The following is a 25,333-nucleotide window of genomic DNA, read 5'->3' as shown; positions in this document are numbered from 1 at the left end:
TATTAGAAAACAGTAGATATGAAATTTAGTTGCTTCTTTAGAAAACCAATAAAACATAAACTGTGAGGACAAATGAGAGAAAACACAAAAAAGAAATAATAGTAAATAACCAACAGTACATAACTACTTAAAAGAATCATATGAAATCTGTTTGCCTCAACTCTCTATAGATAATTTGAAAACTTAGATTAATTAAATGGATAATACTTTCAGAAAGCATAAATTACCACAACTGATGCCAGAAGAAAGAGAACTTCGACAGACCAGTTACAATAGGAGAAATGTAGACAGTCATCTAAGAACTGCCTCCCCCAAGAAAAGCAGCTACTCCAAATAGTTACACAAATAAATTCTATAAAAACTTTTAGGAAAAGTATCATCAACGTTGGTTCACATGTTTTGTGACAGAATAAAAAGAACATTTAAAAAATGTGTCAATAAAGACAGCATAACATTTGATACCAAAATAGTACCAAGAAAGGAAATTACAGACAAATCTCAATTATAAATATTGGTATAAAATCTTCAATTAAAAGTCTTCTTGAAATAATACACCATAACCTGACTGGTGTGGCTTAGTGGTTGAGCATCGATCTATGAACCAGGAGGTCACAGGTGGATTCCCGGGCAGGGCACCAGCCCAAGTTGTGGGCCGTGCAGGAGACAGCCAATCAATGATTCTCTCTCATCATTGGTGTTTCTATATGTCTCGCTCCCTCTCCCTTTTTCTGAAATCAATTAAAAAAAATACTTTAAGAAAAAAAGAAAGGTTTTTTTTAAAAAGAAATAATATACCATAGCCAAGGAGACATTATTCCAGAAATGTCAAATTAGGCTGCATTGCCTAACTTCATCTAAGAACTGTCAGAACATTAACCTCTGTGGGCTTCAGTAACTGTTAGACTCCCCTGGTCTTGTTTGAGAAGTTTCTGTTCTTCTAGCATTAAATAAAGGAGGCATTTGCTTTCTTACTATCTTTCAGACTTGGATTGTGTGTGGATGACCAAAGAATTATCTCCAAACCAGGACACTGATGAAGAAAAAGTATCCCAGGTAACGATAACGGGAAGACTTACAAGCTATGATAACTTTGAGTGTTCCACATTAGGGGAAAAGTGGAGAGGAGAAGACCTGTTTGAGAGGGACCTGGTAAGTCAGCAGCCACAGTTTAGGCAAGAGACGGTCAATCAAGGAGGCGCACTCATTGAGAAACAGGAACCCTCTAACAGATCTGGGACCGGTTTTCATCTGAACACATTTTCTTACCTAAAACACATATTTCCCATTGAAGAGAGAATATACAATTTTGACACAGATAAGGAAAGCTTAAAAACACATGCATTTGTTAAAAAACACAAGCAAGTCTGCGGAGAAAAGAAACTTCTGAAATGCAAAGACTGTGAGAAAACTTTCAGCAAAATCTCAACCCTTACGCTTCATCAAAGAATCCACACCGGAGAGAAACCCTACGAGTGCGCCGAGTGCGGGAAAGCCTTCAGCCAGAGCGCCCACCTCGCTCAGCATCAGAGAACGCACACGGGAGAAAGACCCTTTGAGTGCGCCGAGTGCGGGAAAGCCTTCAGCCAGAACGCTCATCTTATTCAGCACCAGAGGGTTCACACCGGAGAGAAGCCCTACCGGTGTCAGCAGTGCGCCAAAGCCTTCAGCCAGCTGGCCCACCTCGCTCAGCATCAGAGGGTCCACACGGGAGAGAAACCCTACGAGTGCGTCGAGTGCGGGAAGGCGTTCGGTGACTGCTCATCCCTGGCTCACCACCGCAGAATTCACACCGGAAAGAGACCGTACGCGTGTGCTGACTGTGGGAAAGCCTTCAGGCAGAACGCTTCTCTCATACGCCACCGGAGATACTATCATACCGGGGAGAAACCCTTCGACTGCGTCGACTGTGGGAAGGCCTTTACAGACCACATAGGACTCATTCAGCATAAGAGGATTCATACCGGAGAGAGACCTTACAAATGTGACGTGTGTGGGAAGGCTTTCAGCCACGGCTCCTCCCTGACGGTGCATCAGAGGATTCACACGGGAGAGAAACCGTACGCGTGTGCGCTCTGTGAGAGAGCCTTCAGCCACCGCGGCTCTCTCACCCTCCATCAGAGGGTTCACACCGGGGAGAAGCCCTACGAATGTAAGGAATGCGGGCAGGCGTTTCGGCAGAGCACGCACCTGGCTCATCACCAGAGAGTTCACACTGGGGAGAAGCCTTACGAGTGTCAGGACTGCGGCAAGGCCTTCAGCCAGAACGCACACCTCGCCCAGCACCGGAAAACACACACTGGGGAGAAGCCTTACGAGTGTGAGGAGTGCGGCCGGGCCTTCAGCCAAACCGCCCACCTCGCCCAGCACCGGCGGGTTCACACGGGCGAGAAGCCTTACGAGTGTACAGCATGCGGGAAGGCCTTCAGCGATGGCTCCTATCTGGTGCAACATCAGAGACTCCACACTGGGAAAAGACCGTATGAATGCCTCGAATGTGGGAAGGCGTTCAGGCAGAGGGCATACCTGGTTAGTCACCAAAGGTGTCACACAGGTGAGAAGCCCTATGACTGTAACGTGTGCGGGAAAGCCTTCAGCCACCGTAAATCCCTCACTCTGCATCAAAGGATTCATACGGGAGAGAAACCTTACGAGTGTCAGGAATGTAGCAAAGCCTTCAGCCAGGTAGCCCATCTGACGCTACATCGGAGAATCCACACTGGAGAAAGGCCCTACGGGTGTGAGGAATGTGGGAAGGCCTTCCGGCAGAGTGTACATCTCGCGCATCACCAGCGAATTCATACTGGAGAGTCGTCGTCCTCCTCCTCCTCCTCAGCCCGTCCCTCCTCCTCGCCCACGTGCCACCGAGGCATCTAGAATCCACCCACTCTCCCCCGTCTGTGTCCCGTCATCCTAGTCCAAGACTTTTGCAATAGCGTTACAGTCATTTTCCCTCTTGCTCCCCTCAAATACATAATTTAACACTAGCCAAGACTGTTAGGTGATCCATTTAAAGGGCTCAGCACATAATCCCTGGCACATAATTAGTGCCTTTAGGGTAAAGGTTGCCTTACAGATGTGTTCAGCTGCAAGGAAAATGAACCAGTAGGTCCAGGTGAAGAAACCCGCAGTTTTCAGAGCAGACAGGGCTCTCCCCTCCGCCTGTAGGTACAAAAGATGAACACACTCGGAATTGAAAGCGTCTGTGATACACAAGGTGACATGGTGGCTTACCGCTCCCTCTGTGTGAATCAATATGAATAGCATTGATGGTGAGGAGCTCTCCTCAGCTGCACTTAGAAGTGAGAATGGGCCAATTAGGACAACATCATTTGGTAGAATGGAGGACTAGCCAGGGGAGAGTATTTTTTAAAAAAACATATTTTATTGATTTTTTTACAGAGAGGAAGGGAGAGGGATAGAGAGTTAGAAACATCGATCAGCAGCCCCCTGCATACCTCCTACTGGGATTGTGCCCCCAACAAGGTGTACACGCCCTTGACCAGAATCAAACCTGGGACCTTTCGGTCTGCAGGCCGATGCTCTATCCACTGAGCCACACCGGTCAGGGCCAGGGGAGAGTATTACAAACAAACTCAAACAAGCTAGAAAACTCAGATAGATTCATAGCATGAAACAAACTGAAAAAGGCAGTTCAATGCTGTGACCTAGAGAAATGCATCATGGACAATTCCTGAGATATTTATATTGTTCTAGAGCGTAAAATAAATATACATCTTCCCATCTTGTTCTATGGAACTGAAGACTGATCCCAAAACAGAAAAACGTATACTGCAATTAGCGTATAAATGTACACACTAAAACATAAACTTATTTTTTAAAGCTAGACATGTCGCCCTAACCGGTGTGGCTCAGTGGATAGAGCGTCGGCCTGCGGACTCAAGGGTCCCAGGTTCGATTCCGGTCAAGGGCATGTACCTTGGTTGCGGGCACATCCCCAGTGGGGAGTGTGCAGGAGGCAGCTGATCGATGTTTCTCTCTCATCGATGTTTCTAACTCTATCCATCTCCCTTCCTCTCTGTAAAAAATCAATAAAATATATTTAAAAAAAAAAAAAGCTAGACATGTCTGTACAGAAAGACTCAGTCTGGCAAAGATATTTCTCCCCACGTTAACTATGTGAATTCACTATGTTCCAGTGAAAGTCCCAGCATATTTTAAAGGCGGCAACAGAACTGTGATGGACAAGGGACGTAGTGCTGCCTTGGGGACGGAGCACTCATCCCGCTGACCTTAATTGAGCACTTACCGTTTTAGGTGCTGAGGGTACAGTAGGGTGCAAAATGTAGAGAATTTTTGCCTCACAGATCAGGTGGGGAAGACAGAGAAGTGAAATACACAGTACGTGGTGAGTATGTGACATGTACCATCATGAGAAATCTAAAGAGGGAGCTCGGGGCCCTGGCCGGGTAGCTCAGTTGGTTCGAGTGTCATCGTGACGTGCCAGGGGCCAGGTTCGATCCCCGGTCAGGGCACGTACAAGATTCGAGGAATGAATGCATACATAAGTGGATCAGCACATCGATGTTCCTCTCTAAAAAGTCAGTAAATTTTTCTAAGAAGGAAGGAGCTAGGGAGTTCTGGGAGGAATGCCTCACTACCCCCCGGGACGTGTGGGCAGTAGCGGCAGGGGAGGGGCAAGAGCAGGTGACTGTCGGACACAGAGGCATAAGGAGAGGAGTCGCAATGGTCCAGAGCAGAGTGTGACGCTTAGATGCTGCAGGGAGAGGATCGATGCTTTATTCTCTTCAGCAGTGCTGATTTAGAGGCCGGGGGGGGGGGGGTATCCTATCTAATAAAGAGGGGATATGCTAATTGACCCTCACACCATCACAAAGATGGCGGCACCCACAGCCAATAAGGAGGGAATATGCTAATTGACTGCCCTGCCCTCAAAGATGGCGGCGCTCAGCCCCTCAGCCCCCCAGCCACCCAGGGCCGCATAGGCTCAGGTAACCAGGGCCGGCCAAGGCTTGCGCTGCCAGCAGTGGCAGGAGCAGAGGTGTGATGGGGTGTCACCTTCCCCTGATCACTGGGTCGCCTCCCGCCCCTGAGGGCTCCCGGACTGTGAGAGGGGGCAGGCCGGGCTGAGGGACCCCCCCGCTCCAGTGCATGAATTTTCATGCCCCGGGCCTCTAGAGTTTTCTATAAGAGCCGCATTGAGAGAGAATTCACAGACCATACAGTCCACCCATTGACGTGTATGGTGCATTGATGTGGTCAGAGTTGTGCAGCCATCACCACAGCTCCTTTTAGAACTCTTTCTTCACCGAAAAGCAAGCCCGTGTCCTTTAGAGGTCCCCTCGCCCCGGGGGAGTACTCTGAGCTCTCGGGTTCCCGTGTGGGAGTGCCGTCAGTCCACTGGAGGGCCGTGGGGTGGGGGGGGCGCTTTCCTTTTCTTTTTTATGTGTTAATCCTCGCCCGAGCATCCCACTGATTTCAGAGAGAGGGGAGGGGAGAAGGACAGACAGGAAGAAACACGGATGTGAGAGAGACATCCGCACGTGCCCCGACCAGGGCCAGGGAGCAGATCGAACCTCCAACGGAGGTGCACGCGCTTGGCCGGAGTCGAGCCCCAGACCCTTCAGTCCGCAGGCCGACGCTCTGTCCACTGAGCCCTGCTGGCTGGGGCGTGATAAGAGCTCTTACCCAGAGGACGTGGCGCCTCTCCTTTGGCACAGAAACGGGGGGCACTGCCTTCCTTGTTCTGCAGGAGACGGGCGCGGGCTTCTCCAGCCTGTGGGGAGGGTAGACCCTCCTTATGTACATGTGGTCAAAGGCATGCTTCATGGCAGTGGGAGGAATGGACAGAGCTAACAGCCCGTCAAAGAAGATGAAATAAAACAGCTAATGGAACGAACACAATATCACTAGTAGGAAGAAAAATACAAAATAAAGCGATGATATATCCACTTTTCCCCAGTAGATGGATTTTAAATCAGAAGAGTGAAAATACCCAAGTTTGGTGAGAGTATGAAAAGACAGTTCCATGGTCAGTTATACAAGTTGTCATCTGTATATACTGTTTGAGTCAAAATTCCTCAGAAGCCAAAGTGTGCAAAGGTAGGTGAATATATGATGGCAAAAAAAAAAAAAAGTTTAAGTCGTAAATGATCAGGGTAATGGGTAAGTGGGTAAGTTAATGATTGTGTATTCGTGCAATAGAATTATGCAGTTGTTTAAAAAAGAAATATAAATGTGTATATAGGGAAATAACTGAGCCATACTGAACGGAAAAATTTTTTCAGACCTGTATTCTAGCAGAAACTCATAACTGTGATCTCAAAAATAAAACCGAAATCACATACTCTCCTGTCTTTCTCTGCCTGTTTTTGCTTGCTCCCCTCTTACGACTACACCCCCTCTCCTTTTCTTTTTTAATATATTTTATTGATTTTGTACAGAGAGGAAGAGAGAGGAATAGAGAGCTAGAAACATCGATGAGAGAGAAACATCGATCAGCTGCCTCCTGCACACCTCCCACTGGGGATGTGCCCGCAACCAATGTACATGCCCTTGACCGGAATCGAACCCGGGACCCTTCAGTCCGCAGGCCGACGCTCTATCCACTGAGCCAAACCGGTTTCGGCACCCTCTCCTTTTCTTTTGAGTAACTGGCCAGCCCTGCCATCTGGTTCTGACGGACCTAGCCCCGTGGTCAGCAAACCGCGGCTCGCGAGCCACATGCGGCTCTTTGGCCCCTTGAGTGTGGCTCTTCCACTAAATACCACGGCCTGGGCGCGTCTATGTTGAAGAAGTGGCGTTAGAGGAAGTTTAAGTGTAAAACATTTGGCTCTCCAAAGAAATTTCAGTCCTTGTACTGTGGATATTTGGCTCTGTGGACTCACAAGTGTGCCGACCACTGACCTAGCCGATCACCTTTTCTGGAGTCCAGCATGCAGTTGTGTCTGTGTCACGCGGTGGGAACACCCTAAGGTGCCAGGCTGGTGTTCTTTGGAGCCACCCTGGGCTTTGTGCTTTCCACGGCGGTGATCCCTCAAGCTACCCATCATCCTTCCCGCACTTCATTTCTGCCTCACGTGCCTCACTGTACAGCAATTAAACCAACTTGGCCAGTATAGAGCCTGGTGGGAAGACTGGGTGACAGGCAATAGGATCTTGGGGAAATGTGAGGTGTGAAGGGTTGGTGTGGGTCTGAGATGGGGCCCGTGAGGCGCCTGTTTCTTTTCTAGCCTCGGGAAGTCACACCTCCTGGTGCGGGCCCTGGGCAGACATCGGCGTGAATTACTTTTAGTGGGAGTTACCTGGGAGGAACACGGGTATAGGGTCCTGGGTAATTACAGTTTTAAGAGGAACAGGAGCCCAAACCGGTGTGGCTCAGTGGATAGAGCGTCAGCCTGTGGACTGAAGGGTCCCAGGTTCGATTCCGGTCAAGGGCATGTACCTTGGTTGCGGGCACATCCCCAGTGGGAGGTGTGCAGGAGGCGGCTGATCAATGTTTCTCTCCCATCGATGTTTCTGACTCTCTATCCCTCTCCCTTCCTCGCTGTAAAAAATCAATAAAGTATATTTAAAAAAAAAAAAAGAGGAAGAGGAATGAAAGGCCAGGGAGTGTAACTGATGCTGGTACCTACTGCTCTGAGTAGTTTAAGACTCAGCTCATGGACTTGTAGTATCAAGGCAAAAAATTTCAGCTAAGGGTTCTGTCTGACGTGGCTGAAAGATTCTTACCTGTTTGAAGTCACCGTGTGAAGACTGCTCGAGCACTGGCTGGGTAGCTCAGGTGGTTAGAGGTTGGTCTCAATACACCCAAGGGTGCAGGTTCGATCTCTGGTCAGGGCACATACAAGAATCCACCAATAATTGCATAAATAAATGGAACAGAAAATTGGTATATGCCTGTCTCTCTCCCCCCCAAAAAAAGGATTGCTCAAAACCAAATTGAGACACTCCTTTATGTATTGCTCAAGTGGGATGCTGTTTAAATTCCATGTTAGGAATTCCACTTGTAGGGTGGCTGCTGTGGACCGAATTGTATCCCCATCCCCCCAAAATTCACATGTTGAAGCTCTAAACCACAACATGATTATTTGGAAATGGCCTTTAAGGAGGAAATTAAGGTTAAATGAGGTGATAAGGGTGGGTGCCTAATCTGACAGGACTGGTGTCCTTATGAGAAAGCGGCCCTGGCCGGTCTGGCCCAGTGGATAGAGCTTCGGCCTGCAGACAGAGGGTCCCGGGTTCGATTCCGGTCAAGGGCACGTACCTCGGTTGCAGGCTCCTCTCTGCCTGGGCCCTGGTCAGGGCATGTGCAGGAGGCAACCAATGGATGTGTTTCTCTTACATCGATATTTCTCTCTGTCTTTTCCTCTCTCTTCCACTCTCTCTAAAAATCAATGGGAAAATATCCTCGGGTGAGGACTAAAAAGAAGAGAAAGCGACACCAGAGCTACTGGAGGAAGTTGGGGTGACAACTGAGAAATGTGTCTGGCAGCTCACCCAGGAAGGCCTGGTCCCGGGGCCACCCTGGAGCGTGTGATGAGTTGAGGGAATCAAGATTTCTAGATCACCCGGGGGAAACTCCCACCACCCACTCCCGATGTGTCCACACCAAGTGTTGGTGCTCCGGTATCCAAGGAGCTTGGAACTCGGAGGGCTCCTGCCTCATGGAATGTTCTGGAACACTCCGCCTCAGGGCAATACATGGTCACCTGTGGGCTGCTGTTCTCGCCACTAAACGTCATGAACACTAGAGGCCCGATGCATGAAATTCGTGCAAGAGTAGGCCTTCCTTCCCCCCCACTTCCCCTGCTGCCGGCACTGTCTTCCCTCTGGCCCCTGGGACCCGGGCTGGGACCCGGCCATCCGGAAGGACATAGGGTCTAATTAGCATATTGTGCTTTTTTATTATTAGATGGTTCCCAAAGGAGACAGTGTGGTTTAAAACTGGGGACTGGCACCATTGAGGACTTCTTTTTACCCAATATTCCTGTGCTTTTTAATATCATCATTCACATTGTATGTTTATTTATTTTTGTTGTTAATCCTCACCTGAGGATATTTTTTCCCATTGATTTTTTTATGTTTTAGAGAGAGTGGAAGGGACGGGGGGGGGGGGGGGGGGGGCAGAGAGGAACATGGATGTAAGACACATCTGTTGGCTGCCTCCCCGCGCGCGCCCCCACCCGGGCTGTGGAGGAACCTGCACCCCAGGTGCCTACATGCCCTTGACGGGGAGTCGAACCCGAGACCCTTCCCTGCGATGGGGCGGTTTGTGCCTGGACCAGGGCAGCATTTACACCGTTTGTGGTATCGCGAGATGTCACGTCGGGGAGAAGTAGACAAAGGCCACGGGGATCCCGGTGTGGTTCCTGTATTGTTACCACTGCGTGCGACCCTATATTTATCCCAAAATAAAACATTTCGTTAAGGAAATGACGGGCATCTGAGGCAACTGCTGGTTGCCCTTCGGTGGGCCCTCAGACTCTCAGCAAACGCCTCCGTATGTGGCTCTGCGGTCTGTGGTGCAGGAGGGCCCCAGCCGGGCCCCCCTTTCCTCCGGGGTCACCCCGAGGTGTGTGTCCCGGTCCTCGCCCGGAACGCGGCTGTAAACCCTGGGGTGCGGGGCCTGGAGCTCCGAGCGCGAGGGCTGCCTGCCGCTCCTGTCACTGCGACCCCCGCTCCCGCACCTCCGTCCGCGTACAGACTCCTGCCCGCCAGCTGCGGGCTCCCGGCGGCTCCGAGCCCCGGCTTCCCCCGCCTCCGCCAGGGCCCCTCCTCTCTCCTCCCCCCGAACCCCACCCTCCTCTCTCCTGTCCCCGCCCCCCACCCTCCTCGCTCCTGTCCCCGCCTCCCACCCTCCTGTCCCCGCCCCCCACCCTCCTCTCTCCTGTCCCCGCCTCCCACCCTCCTGTCCCCGCCCCCACCCTCCTCTCTCCTGTCCCCGCCCCCCACCCTCCTGTCCCCGCCCCCACCCTCCTCTCTCCTGTCCCCGCCCCCCCACCCTCCTGTTCCCTCCCCCACCCTCCTCTCTCCTGTCCCCGCCTCCCACCCTCCTGTCCCTGCCCCCACCCTCCTCTCTCCTGTCCCCGCCCCCCACCCTCCTGTCCCCCGCCCCCACCCTCCTCTCTCCTGTCCTCGCCCCCCACCCTCCTGTCCCCTCCCCCACCCTCCTCTCTCCTGTCCCCGCCCCCCACCCTCCTGTCCCCGCCCCCCACACTCCTCTCTCCTGTCCCCGCCCCCCACCCTCCTGTCCCCGCCCCCCACACTCCTCTCTCCTGTCCCCGCCCCCACCCTCCTGTCCCCGCCCCCCACCCTCCTCTCTCCTGTCCCCGCCCCCCACCCTCCTGTCCCCGCCCCCCACACTCCTCTCTCCTGTCCCCGCCCCCACCCTCCTGTCCCCGCCCCCCACCCTCCTCTCTCCTGTCCCCGCCCCCCCACCCTCCTGTCCCCGCCCCCCACACTCCTCTCTCCTGTCCCCGCCCCCCACCCTCCTGTCCCCGCCCCCCCACACTCCTCTCTCCTGTCCCCGCCCCCCACCCTCCTGTCCCCGCCCCCCACACTCCTCTCTCCTGTCCCCCGCCCCCCACCCTCCTGTCCCCGCCCCCCACACTCCTCTCTCCTGTCCCCGCCCCCCACCCTCCTGTCCCCCGCCCCCCACACTCCTCTCTCCTGTCCCCGCCCCCCACCCTCCTGTCCCCGCCCCCCACCCTCCTCTCTCCTGTCCCCGCCCCCCACCCTCCTCTCTCCGCCCCCACCCCCCTCTCTCACCCTCCTCCCTCCCCACCTCCCAGCGCGTCCTTTCCCATACTCCCCCACGAGCCCAGCCCCCTGGACCGCGGTGCCGCGGGGGCCTCTGGGAGAAGCCGTGGCAAGCCGGCTTCTCGGGTTCGAGTCTGTTCGGCAGCGCTCGGTAAGAGGCCCGAGCGGAGGAGGCGGCGCGCGGGTTTCTGGGAGTTGTAGTCGGCCGGTCCGCGCAGGCGCAGTGCGGCAGGGTTGGCCTAGTGGGCACGGGTCATTGTCCTGACGGGAGCCGCGCGGTGAGTCCCGCTGCGGGCGGGAGGAGACGGGGCGGGGGAGGGCTGAGGGGAGGTGTGCGGGCCCAGGGGAGGGGCGTGTGGGCTCGGGGGAGGGTGTGAGGCCCCAGGTGAGGGGCGTGCGGGCGGGGCGGGGGCGGGAGGAGACGGGGGGGGGGGGCGAGGAAGGGCTGAGGGGAGGTGTGCGGGCCCAGGTGAGGGGCGTGCGGGTCCGGGAGGGGAGCGTGGGCTGGGAAGAGGGTGTGCCGCCGTCCCGCCGGGATGTGCTCACAGGACTAGGGGAGGATGTGCGGGCCGGGGGAGAGGGTTGGGGGCGGGGTGGGGGGAGAGGAGAGGAACGCTGTTCCCGCTGGACCCAAGGGATGGGGGTGAAGGTGACGCCTGGGCCTTTGTGTGCGGGTGTCTGTCTGTCTGTCTGCCTTTTTTCTGTCCCCGGTTCTCCCTGTGAGGCGGCCACCCAGGTGTCCTGTGTCTAGATAAGAAAAGGGACTCCCGCCCTGACCGGTGTGGTTCAGTGGATAGAGCGTCGGCCTGCGGACTGAAGGGTCCCGGGTTCGATTCCGGTCAAGGGCATGTTCCTTGGTTGTGGGCACATCCCCAGTGGGGGGCGTGCAGGAGGCAGCCGATCCATGATTCTCATCATTGATGTTTCTGTCTCTCTCTCCCTCTCCCTTCCACTCTGAAATCAATAAAGAAATATATTTAAAAAAAGAAAAGGAACTGTCATCCAGCCGGGATCATACAGGGTGTCCCCCACAAAAGGCATACACATTTTTTTTTTTGGATAGCTCAATTTATGTTTCTTTCCAGATTTAACCCATCGGAATGAATAACTGTTCCAAGTGTGTATACATTGTTGGGGGACACCCTGTATTGGTCCTTACAGCAGCCCGCTCACAGCGGTAACTTTTTGGCGCGCAGGCCGACGCTCTAACCACTGGGCACACCTGATAGGGGCCCCGTGCTAACTGTGTGGTGCAGGGCCTCAGGCTCCCTACATGTATCTGATCATTGAGCCTCACAGTAACCCCGTGAGACCTGGGGGAGCCCCAGAGGGTGGGGTAGTGCTGGGGTCAGCACTGAGACCCAGGGAGGGGGCAGAGGGTCCCGTCCCTCCAGGCTGCCAGCTAGCACACACGGACCCCGACTCGCTCAGCCCCACCCCAATCCCAGCCCTCTCCTCTTGGGCGAGTGGCTTCTCTCTCTGGGCCTCCGTTTCCTCATCTGTGAAATGGGGCGAGTGGGAATCGCCCCCAGAGTGTTGGAGGATTACATCAGAGACATCATCCTGTGCCTTGGGTGCCACGGGCCCCCTGTGGGTTCGCTGTTATCCTGGGTGAGTGTCCCGCTCTGCCAGTCTCCTAGCGGGGCGGGCTGGCTGTCTGTCCCCTGCGGCACTGTGGGGCGGCCTGGGCCAGTTCTCTTACTGTGCCTTTCTCTTCCTCTCCCTGCACACAGCCTGCCCGTCCCCCTGGTCACCGTGGGCAGTGGACGGATGGCCACCCAGCCGCTGACCGACAAGGCCCTGGTGAGTAACGTCTCCTTCTAGCGCTTCCTTCCTAAGGATCAGGCTTTGGGGCGGGGACAGCCCTCTGCCGACCCCAGCCCCCCTCAGGGTCCGGGCCCCCTGCCCTGTCTCCTAGGGGACTGTGTCCAGCCTGAGGGGGGGAGGGTACGGCCCTGACACGGGCATAGGAGTGACCTGCCTGGCCCTGGAGGATCTCGGGGGACACAGGTGGGCACCTGGGACGTGGTGGCTTAAACTCGTTCCATCGTGTGTGACCCAGACCCCTGCAGAGGCCCAGGCAGCCCGGTGCTGGACAAGCGGCCTTCCGAAGTGGGCAGGTGGCCCTCCACGTCCAGGGGGCGGGAGGAGGCCGCCTGTGGGGAAGGACCCCTGCGTATCTCCCTGGAGATCTGATGATGTTTTAATAGGTGGCTGTGTGTGGTGTTTCCCTCTGAACTTCCTTTTATGCAAGAAATATTTCACGATAAGAAAAATAGCCCTAACTGGTGTGGTTCAGTGGATAGAGCATCGGCCTGCGGACTGAAGGGTCCCAGGTTCAATTCCAGTCAAGGGCATGTACCTTGATTGTGGACACATCCCCAGTGGGGGATGTGCAGGAGGCAGCTGATCAATGTTTCTCTCTCATCAATGTTTCTAACTCTCTCCCTCCCCCTTAAAAAAAAAATCAATAAAATATATTTTTAAAAAATGCATGGCTGCCTTGGCTGGTGTTGCTAAATGGTTAGAGATCGCCCATGCACTGCAGGGTCTCAGGTTCAATTTCCGGTCAAGGGCACAATTCTGGGTTTTGGGTTTGCTCCCTGGACCAGGTCGGGGCACGTACATGAGGCAATTGATCAACGTCTCTCTCTCACACAGATGTTTCTCTCTCTTCCCTGTCTTCCTCCCTCCCTTCCATTCTCCCTAAAAATCGATGAGAAAAAAAAATCCCATATAATAAAATCCTAATATGCAAATCGACCGGTGGAATGACCGGTTGCTATGACATGCACTGACCACCAGGGGGCAGATGCTCAATGCAGGAGCTGCCCCCAGCCCACAGGCACCAGGCTGGCCAAGGTGGGTGCCAGCGGGGGCCCCCCCCGATCGCCCCACAGACCAGCTCTGATCGCCAGCCAAGCATAGGAACTCTTCCCGTGCACGCATTTTGTGCACCGGGCCTCTAGTTTATATATAGTTTAAAAAAGAGGAGCTGCATAGTGAGTGACAGGTGCTGTTACTGCTGTGACATCATGTCATCGTCCACCGTGCTGCTGAGCCTCATGCATTCCATGCACAGGGTCATGGGGTCACTGTCCTAGGTGCCCCCCGCCCCCCCGCAATCTCCCCCCACGGACCAACCACAGTCTTCACCTTCCCAGCTTCCTGGACACCCCCTGGCGCTGCCCTTGCTCAGGCACCTGGAGGTTCCGTTCACTTTCATGCTGGTATTGACCAGATCTTGGATCTGTTATGGGTGTTTCCTTCTGCCTCTCCCACACGTTCTAGAACCTTCTGCGTGTGTCCCAGCAGCTAGCTCGGTGCCGCAGCTTCCTAGGGGCTCTGTAAGGTCATGGAACAATTGAATTTCACTGAGGAAACTGCCTTTGCTCGGCTCCTAATGCTCGTGTCGGGGTCATGGTCATTTTGCCTTTTATTTTATTAATTTTTAAAAATATCTTTTTATTGATTTCAGAGAGGAAGGGAGAGGGAGAGACAGACAGAAACATCCATGATGAGAGAGAATCATTGACCAGCTGCCTCCTGCACACCCCCCACTGGGGATGTGCCCGCAACCAAGGTACATGCCCTTGTCCGGAATCGAACCCGGGACCCTTCAGTCCGCAGGCCGACGCTCTATCCACTGAGCCACACCAGTGAGGGTGGTCGTTTTGCCTTTGATTCCTTTCCTCTGTTTCCTGACTCTCCGACTTCCCGCTCTGAACAGCCCCCTGTTTCGTGTGTCTGCCCGAGGACCATCGCAGTGTCCGTAGGCACCAAGGACACTGGGTGGTCAGGCCCTTCAGGTCTCTGCACCGTGCTGAAACCACGTCAGGAACCCCCTGTGCGCCTTCCCCGGCCCGCTCGGCCCCTCCCGACCTCTGCGAGGAGGGCCCTGCGGTGAGAGGCTGTGGGTTTCCTCGTGCAGGCGTCGGTGACGTCCAGGGACGTGACTGTGGACTTCACGCAGGAGGAGTGGCGGCAGCTGGAGCCCGCCCAGAAGGACCTGTACCGAGATGTGATGCTGGAGAACTACAGGAACCTGGCCTCGCTGGGTAAGGGGGCACCTTCGTGAGTTACTCACCCTCTGCCTGTCACTGCAGGGTGACAAAGGGGTCAAAAAGATTGACAGATCCAACTAGGTAGGATGTTCACATTCCTCTTCTCGAAGCTAAAAATAAAAGTTGATAGGTAATGAAATGGGGAACAGTATTTACCACATGTATGACAGTCGGAGGATTATACATATATAAAGAGCTCCTAGGAATAAATAAGAAAGAGACTGAATGAATGATGTAAAGGGGGGCCAAGCTTATGAGCTTACAATTCATAGATGTAGAAATCCATGGAGTGACACTTTATAAAAGACTAGAGGCCCGGTGCACGAAATTTGTACACTGGGGTGGGGGGCCTGTCCCTCAGCCCAGCCTGCACCCTCTCAAAGTTTGGGACCCCTTGGGGGATGTCTGCCTGCCGGCTTAGGCGGATCCCCGAAACTAGCTCTCCAACATCTCCCGAGGGGTCCCCAATGGCAAGAGGGCACAGGCCAGGCCAAGGGACCCCACCGGTGCATGATTGGGGCAAGGGAGGGACTGCAGAAGGGCTCCAGGGCCGGACCCCAGCAGCAAGCTAACCTGCCGGTTGGAGCGTCTGCCCCCTTGTGGTCAGTGCATGTCATTGCATTCCGTTGAGCGACCTTAGCATATCATTAGCATATTATGCTTTGATTGGTTGAACGGCCAACCGGACACTGAGCATATCAGGCTTTTATTAGATAGGATTTTTAAACCTTACTCAGATTCAAAGAAAGACAAATTAAGTCAAAGAAATGCAGTTCTTGCCCACGAGGTACGCAGAGCTAAAGAGGAATATCAACAGCCTGTATTATGAGGGTGTAGGGCAGGTGTGGGCAAACGACGGCCCGCGGGCTGGATCTGGCTGTTCTATCCGGTTCTCTTGCTCTCCCCTCCGCTCCTTTACTTTGAATTTATATCAGTTCACACAAACACTCCATCCATGCTTTTGTTCCGGCCCTCCGGCCCAGTTTAAGAACCCATGGTGGCCCTCGAGTCAAAAAGTTTGCCCACCCCTGGTGTAGGGCCTCTCACTGTAGGAGCATAAAGTGGGGGCAGCTCTTTCGGAAGACAGTTTGCTGTTAAAAAACACATTTTAAATGGTTCCATCTTTGGGATCTGTCCTTTAAAAAAACAAAACAAAACCACACACCTTCCTATTAGTGAGCAGAGTTTTTCATTAGAAGAGAAATAAGGAAAAATGGCCTAGCTGCCCCCTCCACAAGGCTGACGTGGGCACGGGGGCGTGTGGGCTGTGACAGGAAGCGGGAGGCTGTTCGAAGATGGGCGCTCTTACAGTCACTGACTCGGAAGATGTCCCTGGATGACACGGTCCAGGAAGAACACCAACTTCCAGAACTAGAGCGTGCACCCGTTTTTTAAATATGTTTTTATTTTTATTTTTTTTAAGGGAGAGAGAGGGGGAGAGAGAGAGAAACATGGATCAGCTGCCTCCTGCGCGCCCCCTACTGGGGATCAAGCCCACAACTGGGGCAGGTGCCCTGCCTCGGGGCAAAGATTGTACCGTTTTTTTTTTTAAATGCCCCGAGGTCCATGGTGCAGAGTCCGGAGCTCAGGAGAGCCCGCTAGACTGGAAACAGATTGAGAAATTCAGGGGACACACGTAGGAGGGGGGATTGGAGCCGCTGTGATCAGTAGGGAGGGACGGGGGTGCAAAGCGGGGGGGGGGGGGGGGGGGTTGGGCTGGGCATCATAGCGAAGGGGGCCGGCCCAGCCAGATGAGGGCCCGCTCCTTTTTATCGTTTCTAATACAAGTCCACGCTGGAGAAGCCTCGCTGGTTGGGCGTGTGCAGCGGGTTTGCGGGAGCCTCGCATCCCTCCAAGCCCCTTCGCGTCTCTCCAGGCGACCCTCCGCCCAGCGCTGAGCCCCACACCCGCGGGGACCTTTTTTTAAAAATATATATATTTTATTGATTTTTTACAGAGAGGAAGGGAGAGGGATAGAGAGCTAGAAACATCGATGAGAGAGAAACATCGATCAGCTGCCTCCTGCACACCTCCCACTGGGGATGTGCCCGCAACCAAGGTACATGCCCTTGACCGGAATCGAACCTGGGACCCTTCAGTCCGCAGGCCGACGCTCTATCCACTGAGCCACACCGGTTAGGGGACCTTGCTGGCCCTCCGCTCACCTCCCTCACCCCCTGTCAGCTCAGGGCTTCCCCGCCCCTCTGTGCCCGCCAGGCCAGGCGCGGCCCTGGCTGCCTTGTCTGGTCTTGGGCGCTCCCTCCCTCCCAGGTGGTTAACTCCGGTGTGTGGTCTTCTCTTCCCCTCCGCAGACTTGGAGGCCAGACCCCACAGGAACGAGTTGGACCCACAGGACGGCGGTTCGGAAGACAGGCCAGCCGTTGGGGGCGCGGCGGAAGGACCCACGCGGACCGGTGCGCGGGGTGCGGTTGGAGGAGCCGGGACCCAGCGCGACCGGGTGGGGCGACCGGACATCTCCCAGGGACCAGCCCCCGAATGCCGTGACTTGAAGACCTGCGTCCCCCAAAGCGCCACGCCGGCCCCACTGGGATCGGAAGGCCCGCGAGGCACGGGGACCCTCCCGTTTGCCACGCGCGGGAAGCACTCAGGCCTCGGGCCGCCCTCCGAGCTCAGCCCCGAGAAGAAGCCCCACGAGTGCGGGGAGTGCGGCAAGGCCTTCGCGCGCAGCTCGGCGCTCGCGAAGCACCGGCGGATCCACAGCGGGGAGCGGCCCTTCGCGTGCGCCGAGTGCGGGAAGCAGTTCCTGGAGCGCTCGTCCCTCACGGTCCACCAGCGCGTGCACACGGGCGAGAAGCCGTTCCGCTGCGGGGACTGCGGCCGGGCCTTCAGCCAGCGCATGAACCTGACGGTGCACCGGCGCACGCACACCGGCGAGCGGCCCTACGCCTGCGCCGCCTGCGGGAAGGCCTTCCGCAAGGCCTCGTCCCTGGCGCAGCACGAGCGCGTGCACACGGGCGAGAGGCCGTTCGCGTGCGGGGACTGCGGCAAGGCCTTCCGCCAGAACATGCACCTGACGGTGCACCGGCGCACGCACACCGGCGAGCGGCCCTACGCCTGCGCCGAGTGCGGGCGCGCCTTCAGCCAGAACATGCACCTCACCGAGCACCGGCGCACGCACACGGGCGAGAGGCCGTTCGCCTGCGGGGACTGCGGCCGGGCCTTCAACAAGAGCTCGTCGCTGGCGCTGCACCGGCGCAACCACACGGGCGAGCGGCCCTACGCGTGCGGCCGCTGCGGCAAGGCCTTCAGCCAGAGCGCCTACCTGATCCAGCACCAGCGCCTCCACAGCGGCGCCAGGCCCTTCGAGTGCGGCGCGTGCGGCAAGGCCTTCGGCAAGCACTCGGCGCTGGCCCAGCACCGGCGCGTCCACACGGGCGAGAAGCCCTACGCGTGCGCCGTGTGCCAGAAGCACTTCGCCGGCCGCTCGTCGCTGCTGGTGCACCAGGCCGGCCACACCGGGGAGCGGCCCTACGCGTGCGCGCAGTGCGGCAAGGCCTTCAGCCAGAGCGCCTACCTCATCGAGCACCAGCGCATCCACACCGGGGAGCGGCCCTACCGCTGCGCGCAGTGCGGCAAGGCCTTCATCAAGAACTCCTCGCTCACCGTGCACCGGAGGGTCCACACCGGCGAGAAGCCCTACGCGTGCGGCGAGTGCGGGAAGGCCTTCAGCCGCAACACCAACCTCACGCGGCACCTGAGGATCCACACGTAGCGAGGCAGCGGGGAACCTGAGCATCCACACCCGGCGGGCGGGCCCTGAGCGCGCGGCAGTGCGGGACTCCTGACATCGGAGCCCACGGGGAGCGCGCTGTCCGGAGACGGGTCTCAGGAAGGTGGGCGCTGGGGACAGGCTCCATGGCGCACACGGCTCCTTCCGGAGCGGCAGGCGCAGGGAGAAGCCAGCCCTGCAGGTCTAAGTGGCCGGGACCTGGCCAGGTTCGCTGGGGCTCCGTGACCCGGGGCGGCAGGGCCAGCTCGGAGTCAACCCTGGTAAGAGCTTGGACCGCATTTCGTGTCTCCGGGTCTCCGTCTCCTCCATCACAAGGTGGAGGAGGGGAGGGGCAGGAAGGGGGGAGGTGGGCTCCCTAAGAGAACAGGGGACCTTTTCCACGTTGTCACGCGCACCTGGAGCTAGTCCAGACAGAGGTCAGCTTGTCGCCATCTGTGGGTTTCAGGTTTCCTCGTTTACCCACCCACCCCGGACCCCCCTCCCCAGTTTCGCTACAGCACCCCGTGAACTGGCCAACTTGTTCATGAGGGGGAACGTTTTTCTCAGCGTTAGGAAGCAACAGTAATCGCTTCGGATGCCAAAGTTTCTCATAGTGGTCTGTTATTTTTTTTTTTAAATAAAATTTCTAATTAAGAGAGACCAACGTCATTTTCAACAGCCGTCAGACGCGACAAGATGCAGGTGGCTGCTGTCCTGTCAAAATTAGTGTCAGCGCGTGTGCGGAGGGGGAGGGGCCCAGGAACCCGCAAGCCTGCCTCAGATACGCGGCCACCCGCCCCTCCCAGCCCTGGGTTCCTGGAATGGTCAGCCTCAGATATGGGGGGCCAAGGCGGAGGGGAGCCCCCTCCTGCAGAAACCCAGCAAGGCGGCCGGAGCCCCCAGGCAGGGCTGTTTCAGTTACAGGACAGCAATCTTCTCTCAGACCACAGACTACCCCCACCCCACCCCCATGCTGGCTGGAATTCTTGTGAAAATAGAGTGCCTTCAGCCAGGCGGGTGCATTATCCAACCTATGCCTCATCCACAGCCTTAGTCATACTTTACGTACGATTTTATTATTGATGATAATGGTGATTGATTATCAATAATAAATATAAGACTGGTGCTCTATTATCTGTATATATATAAGCCCAAGTGAGCTTTATGACTAGAATGACCGGTAGACCAATCGCGATGACATCCATTGACCACCAGGGGGCAGATGCTCAATGCAGGAGCTGCCCCCTGGTGGTCAGTGAGCTCCCACAGCCAACCTCCCGTGGCCCCTCCCCCCCAGGCTGGTCAGCCTCCTGCCACACCCCCCACCTGCTGGGCTGGCCAACCTCCTGCGGCCCCTCCCCCGGTCCAACCAACCCCCCTATTGGCCCCGATTCAGGGGGGCCAGTTGGCCAACTTCCTGGGGCCCCTCCCCCACCAGTTGGCCCCCCAATAGGCCTCGATCGCTGGCCAGGCTGAGGGACCCCACCCATGCACGAATTCCTGCACCGGGCCTCTAGTTATCAATAAAATGATACATAAAATATCTATTAACAAATGGATAATTAATTACTACTCAGAGCACTGTTATTATCTGGGGTTTCCACTGAGGAAACCAAGGCTCAGAGCTCTAATACCCTGCAAGTTGGCTGCCCTAGAACGAACCCGCAACCCCTCTCCCAGAGAAGAGGTCCCCAGAGGACACCCAGGGCGATCCCCGCCCTCCCCCAGGCCCCTTCCTGGGGGTGAGACCGGGAAGACTGTCGAGACTGTTTCAGAGTTACAGGAATCACAACTATTCACGGGCTGCATCGACCAGGCAACTCGGTCTGGGAGCTGTCGGGAGGGTGCCATTGAGGAGACCAAGTTACAGGAGGCAAGGCAGACACTGATCAATAAACATTTCAAAATATTTCCATTTTATTTTTCTTACCCCCTGGTGACCAGATCTTTGGGAAGAGCAAATATATCCATTCATTCATCAACCCCAAAGGGGCTGAATTTTATGCCAGAGTTTCATTCTTGAAGACTTTGCACAATTCAAATCCTGCGTACTTCAAGGCCAACCCTAACCAAAAAGATGATTGGCATGCCTCTCCAGCTAAAGTGATACTAAAATAACAAACACAGCTTACAATTTACACAATTGGTCGTATCAGGACGTATGGATTTTCAGGAATTTTTAAATTGCAAGGCTTCTTGTCATTTCAAAAAAAATGCCATTCAATATCATCATTTCAAATGCTTCTAATTCAAGTTAGCATAAAATAGAGACATGCTGTATTTTTATTGTTTTTTTAAAAATATATTTTATTATTTTTACAGAGAGGAAGGGAGAGGGATAGAGAGTTAGAAACATCGATCAGCTGCCTCCTGCACACTCCCCACCAGGGATGTGCCCGCAACCAAGGTACATGCCCTTGATCGGAATCGAACCCGGGACCCTTTAGTCCGCGGGCCGACGCTCTATCCACTGATCCAAATCAGCCAGGGCTGTATTTTTATTGTTGATGGTATTATAGATGTCCTCCATTTCCCCCTCCTTTGCTGCCCTCCACCCAGCCCCTGCCCCACCCCAGGCCTGTGTCCTATTTATATAAACACACAACAATATTCTAGTGACTCAACCTCACAGCCTAAAAACTAGAATCTTGCTATAACTCACATATAGCGATTAGCACCGCCCATCCCCTGCATCCTCCAACTCAAGATAACCATCATACTCAATTCTGACACATCTGTTTTCTGTTTTTCCTTTTGGGGGGGGGTACATTTTCCTATAGAAATAGTTTATAGACTCTGTGTTAATTATTTCAGTCAGGTTGTAGCCAGGCCCTGCCGTCCTAAGAGCCAAGGCTGCCTCTTAAAAATGACGGTGCAGTTTTTGCCCTGATCTGCTTCATCTCACGCTCTCCACAGCCTGGAGGGCTTTGTTTCTAGGCAACAGCAGGGCTTTTCCCAGGCAGCTGGGTTCTTTGAAGATGTCAGAGGTAGAGAGAACTGTGCATTCTGCCTAAAGAGTCAGCCTCACAGACGGCTCCCCCAGTGAGGTTGGGTGCCATGGCCAGGTGTATGGGGAAAGGGTTCAGTACCACAGACAGCTTGGGCCCATGGACAGGCCGATCTGAAATGGGTTTCAGCACCAAGGACAGGGCTATGGGAAGAGGGGCACCACAGACAAGGTCACAAGGTCAGTCTGAAAGAGGGTTCAGTGCCATGGCCAGGTCTATGGGGAAAGGGGTTCAGTGCCACAGACAGGTCTTGGGGAGATGGGTTTCAGCACCATGGACAAGAACATTGGGACTCTATTTCAGCCATGCGGACAGGGCCGTGTGGTTCAGCACCTCGGACAGCGCATCCGCCCGCCGCCCGCCACGCAGGCAGGTCTATGGGAGGTTTCAGAACCACGGACAGGTCTATCGGACCGGGGGCTGAGCGCAGACCAGATTTATGGGGGACTGGTGTCAGCACCACGGACAGGGGGCAGCGGGAGCGGTTTCAGCACCACGGACAGGGGTCTGCGGGCGTGGTGTCGGCACCACGGACAGGGGGTCTGCGGGGGAGTGGTGTCAGCACCACGGACAGATCAGCGGTTTTCAGCACCACGGACAGGGTCTGCGGGGGCGTGGTGTCAGCACCACGGACAGAGGTCTGCGGGGCGTGGTGTCAGCACCACGGACAGGTCTGGGGGAGTGGTTTCAGCACCACGGACAGGTCTGGGGGATGGTGTCAGCACCACGGACAGGTCTGGGGGTGTGGTTTCAGCACCACGGACAGGTCCACGCGGCGTGGTGCCCGCACCAGGCACAGGATTAAGTACCTGCAAGTCTATCTGTATGACGTTCAGCACCGCGGACAGCGCCAGGGCCCTGCTTTCCCCCAGGCCTTCTCTAGCTGCCCACGCTCTTCTGAGCAGATTTCTGACCAGCGCCGCTCCCCCCCTCACCCCAGAGTCTCCGAATGCTGGCATGTCAGCAACCCAGGCTCTCCTGGTGTGAACCTCAAAACACAGGACCGAATACTTACCGCGCCCCAGAGGGAATCCGGGTTTTCTCCATGCACCCACGAAAACCCCACCCTGCTCAGTGCCCTCCTGGGCACTCGGCTGCACAGGCTCAAAGTCCAGAAGTCTCCCTTGAGTCTCCTTCCCTCTCACCTCTCACGCCCTGTCCATCAGCGAGTCCTCTCAGCTCCACCTCCAAAGTGTATTCAGAATCGGTCCCCTGTGCCACCCCCTCATTCCGGCCGCCATCATTCTCATTCTCACCTGGTGTATTGCAACCGCCTCCGACAGGGTCCTTCCATTGTACCCGTTGCCCCTTCGCGAGCCCCTTCTCCGAACAGCAGCTTCAGTGATGCCTTGAGAATGTAAACCAGGTTATGTGACCCCCCCCTTCTCTGTACCCCCCCCATCCATGGCTTCCCAGTGCCCCTGTGATCACATTGTAAGATGTTCCTGTGGCTTTCAAGACCCCGGATGCCTCTCTGGTCTTATCTCCCATCACCCCCTTTCTTGCCTGAACACTGGATACACAGGCCAGGAGAAAATACTTCCAGACAAACAGGCAAAGGAAATTGATATCCAGGATATATATATATATATATATATATATATATATATATATATATATACACATATATACACTGGATGGCCAGATGATGATGATCTCTGAACGCATAATCATCGGGCCACTCCGTGTACTTCTCCTGAGCACCTCATTTATTTGATATCAAAGACACTATAAATCGTGCACCTGATCAGTGCTCCCCTTTGCACTGGCTGATAGAAAGCTCAGGGCAAATAGGTGGTTGATCTCCAGCAGAAGTCTGGAATACTTTTGGTCCCCATTTGAGATACAAATGCATTGAGTGGCCAGATTATTATGCGTTCAGAGATCATCATCATCTGGCCCCTCTCTCTCTCTCTCTCTCTCTCTCTCTATATATATATATATATATATATATATATATATATATATATCCTATCTAATAAGAGAGTAATATGCAAATTGACCATCACTCCAAGACACAAGGTGGCTGCCCCAATGTGGTCAAAGATGGCTGCCCCATGTGGACACAAGATGGCCACCACAAGATGGCCTGCAGGGGAGGGCAGTTGGGGGTGACCAGGCCGGCAGAGGAGAGCAGTTGGGGGAGACCAGGCCTGCAGGGGAGGGCAGTTGTGGGTGATCAAGCAAGCAAGGAGGGCAGTTAGGGGTGACCGGGCCATCAGAGGAGGGCAGTTGGGGGATACCAGGTCAGCAGGGGAGGGCAGTTGGGGGGGATCAGGACTGCAGGGGAGGGCAGTTAGGGGTGACTGGGACAGCAGAGGAGGGCAGTTGGGGGAGACCAGATCTGCAGGGGAGGGCAGCTGGGGGGGGCAGGCCTGCAGGGGAGGACAGTTAGGGGCAATCGGGCCGGCTGGGGAGCAGTTAGGCGTCGATCAGGCTGGCAGGGGAGTGGTTAGGGGGTGATCAGGCTGGCAGGCAGAAGTGGTTAGGGGCAATCAGGCAGAGGCAGGTGAGTGGTGGGTGCCAGCAGTCCGGTGAGATCGGGCCTAAACGGGCAGTAGGACATCCCTCAAGGGGTCCCCAATTGGAGAGGGTGCAGGCTGGGCTGAGGGACACCCCCCCCATGCATGAATTTCATGCACCGGGCCTCTAATATATATATATATATCTCCTATTAAGTAACTGCTACACAAACTGATAGAATAATGCAGAGAGGGTATAAGCAGGCAATTCACAGACGAGAAGAGTATCCTGGTCTATCTGTATGACGTTACGAACAGACATGTGAATTTGCTCCACCTCATCAGTAAGCAGGGAAATGACAATTCGTTTCTATGAAAGGAGATCTTTCCCTCAACTATGGCTTCGTAAAGCATTTTTTCAACTTAATATATATCTTTTAATGTTGACAGTATTATGGACGTCCCCTTTTCCCTCTCTTTGGCCCCTTTGGCCCAGCCCCTACCCCCACCCCAGGCCTTTACCACACTGTTGTCTGTGTTCATGAATTATGTATATCTCTCGGTTAATCTCTTTTCATCCCCCCTCTCTGAGAAAAACATTTAAAATTTTTAAAAATATGTTTCTCTTGCCCTGGCTGGTTTTGCTCAGTGGATAGAGCATCGGCCCGCAGACTGAAGGGTTCCGGGTTCGATTCCGGTACAGGGCACATGCCCAGGTTTCGGGCTCGATTCCCCAGTAAGGGGTGTGCAGAAGGCAACCAATCAATGATTCTCTCTCAACATTGATGTTTCTGCCGAAACCGGTTTGGCTCAGTGGATAGAGCGTCGGCCTGCGGACTGAAGGGTCCCGGGTTCGATTCCGGTCAAGGGCAAGTACCTTGGTTGTGGGCACATCCCCAGTGGGAGGTGTGCAGGAGGCAGCTGATCGATGTTTCTCTCTCATCGATGTTTCTAACTCTCTATCCCTCTCCCTTCCTCTCTGTGAAAAATCAATAAAATATATTTTAAAAAAATTGATGTTTCTGTTTCTCTCTCCCTCTTCCTTCATCTCTGAAATCAAGAAAATACTTTTTTTTTTAAAAAAAAAAAAGTGTTTTTATTGATTTTTTTAGAGAGAGAGGGAAAGGGAGAGGAAGAGAGAGATAGAAACATCCATCAGCTGCCTCCTGCATGCTCCCTACTGGGCATGGAGCCCACAACCCAGGCATGTGCTCTGACCTGGAATTGAACCAGCGACTTCTCAGTGCACAAGATGATGTTAAACCAGCTGAGCCACACCAGCCCGGGCTTTTAAATTTTATTTTATTTTATTTTTTAAAATATTTTATT

General features: G+C 54.7%; 1 protein-coding gene across 5 annotated transcripts in view; it reads left to right on the top strand.

Moving 5' to 3' along the window:
• Positions 1-19,575, top strand: part of ZNF470 (zinc finger protein 470) — a 31,234-nt gene extending 11,659 nt beyond the window's left edge. For 2 of the 5 annotated variants that reach the window (XM_080645414.1, XM_080645415.1), the window contains one exon: positions 983-6,322. In XM_080645414.1, coding sequence (XP_080501540.1) covers positions 983-2,874 — 1,892 coding nt within the window. In that variant the 3' untranslated portion in view covers positions 2,875-6,322. Of the gene's footprint in view, positions 1-982; positions 6,323-10,976; positions 11,019-11,421; positions 12,352-12,473; positions 12,544-14,671; positions 14,799-17,116 lie in introns of those variants that run through there. The other 3 variants (XM_080645416.1, XM_080645418.1, XM_080645417.1) reach the window with 3 other exon arrangements.
• Positions 19,576-25,333: the final 5,758 nt, after the last annotated feature.

This window comes from Plecotus auritus (genome assembly GCF_963455305.1).
Source record: "Plecotus auritus genome assembly, chromosome: 10".
Lineage (NCBI taxonomy): Eukaryota > Metazoa > Chordata > Mammalia > Chiroptera > Vespertilionidae > Plecotus > Plecotus auritus.
Note: the sequence above shows the minus strand (reverse complement) of the source record. Positions and strands in the feature narration are given on the sequence as shown.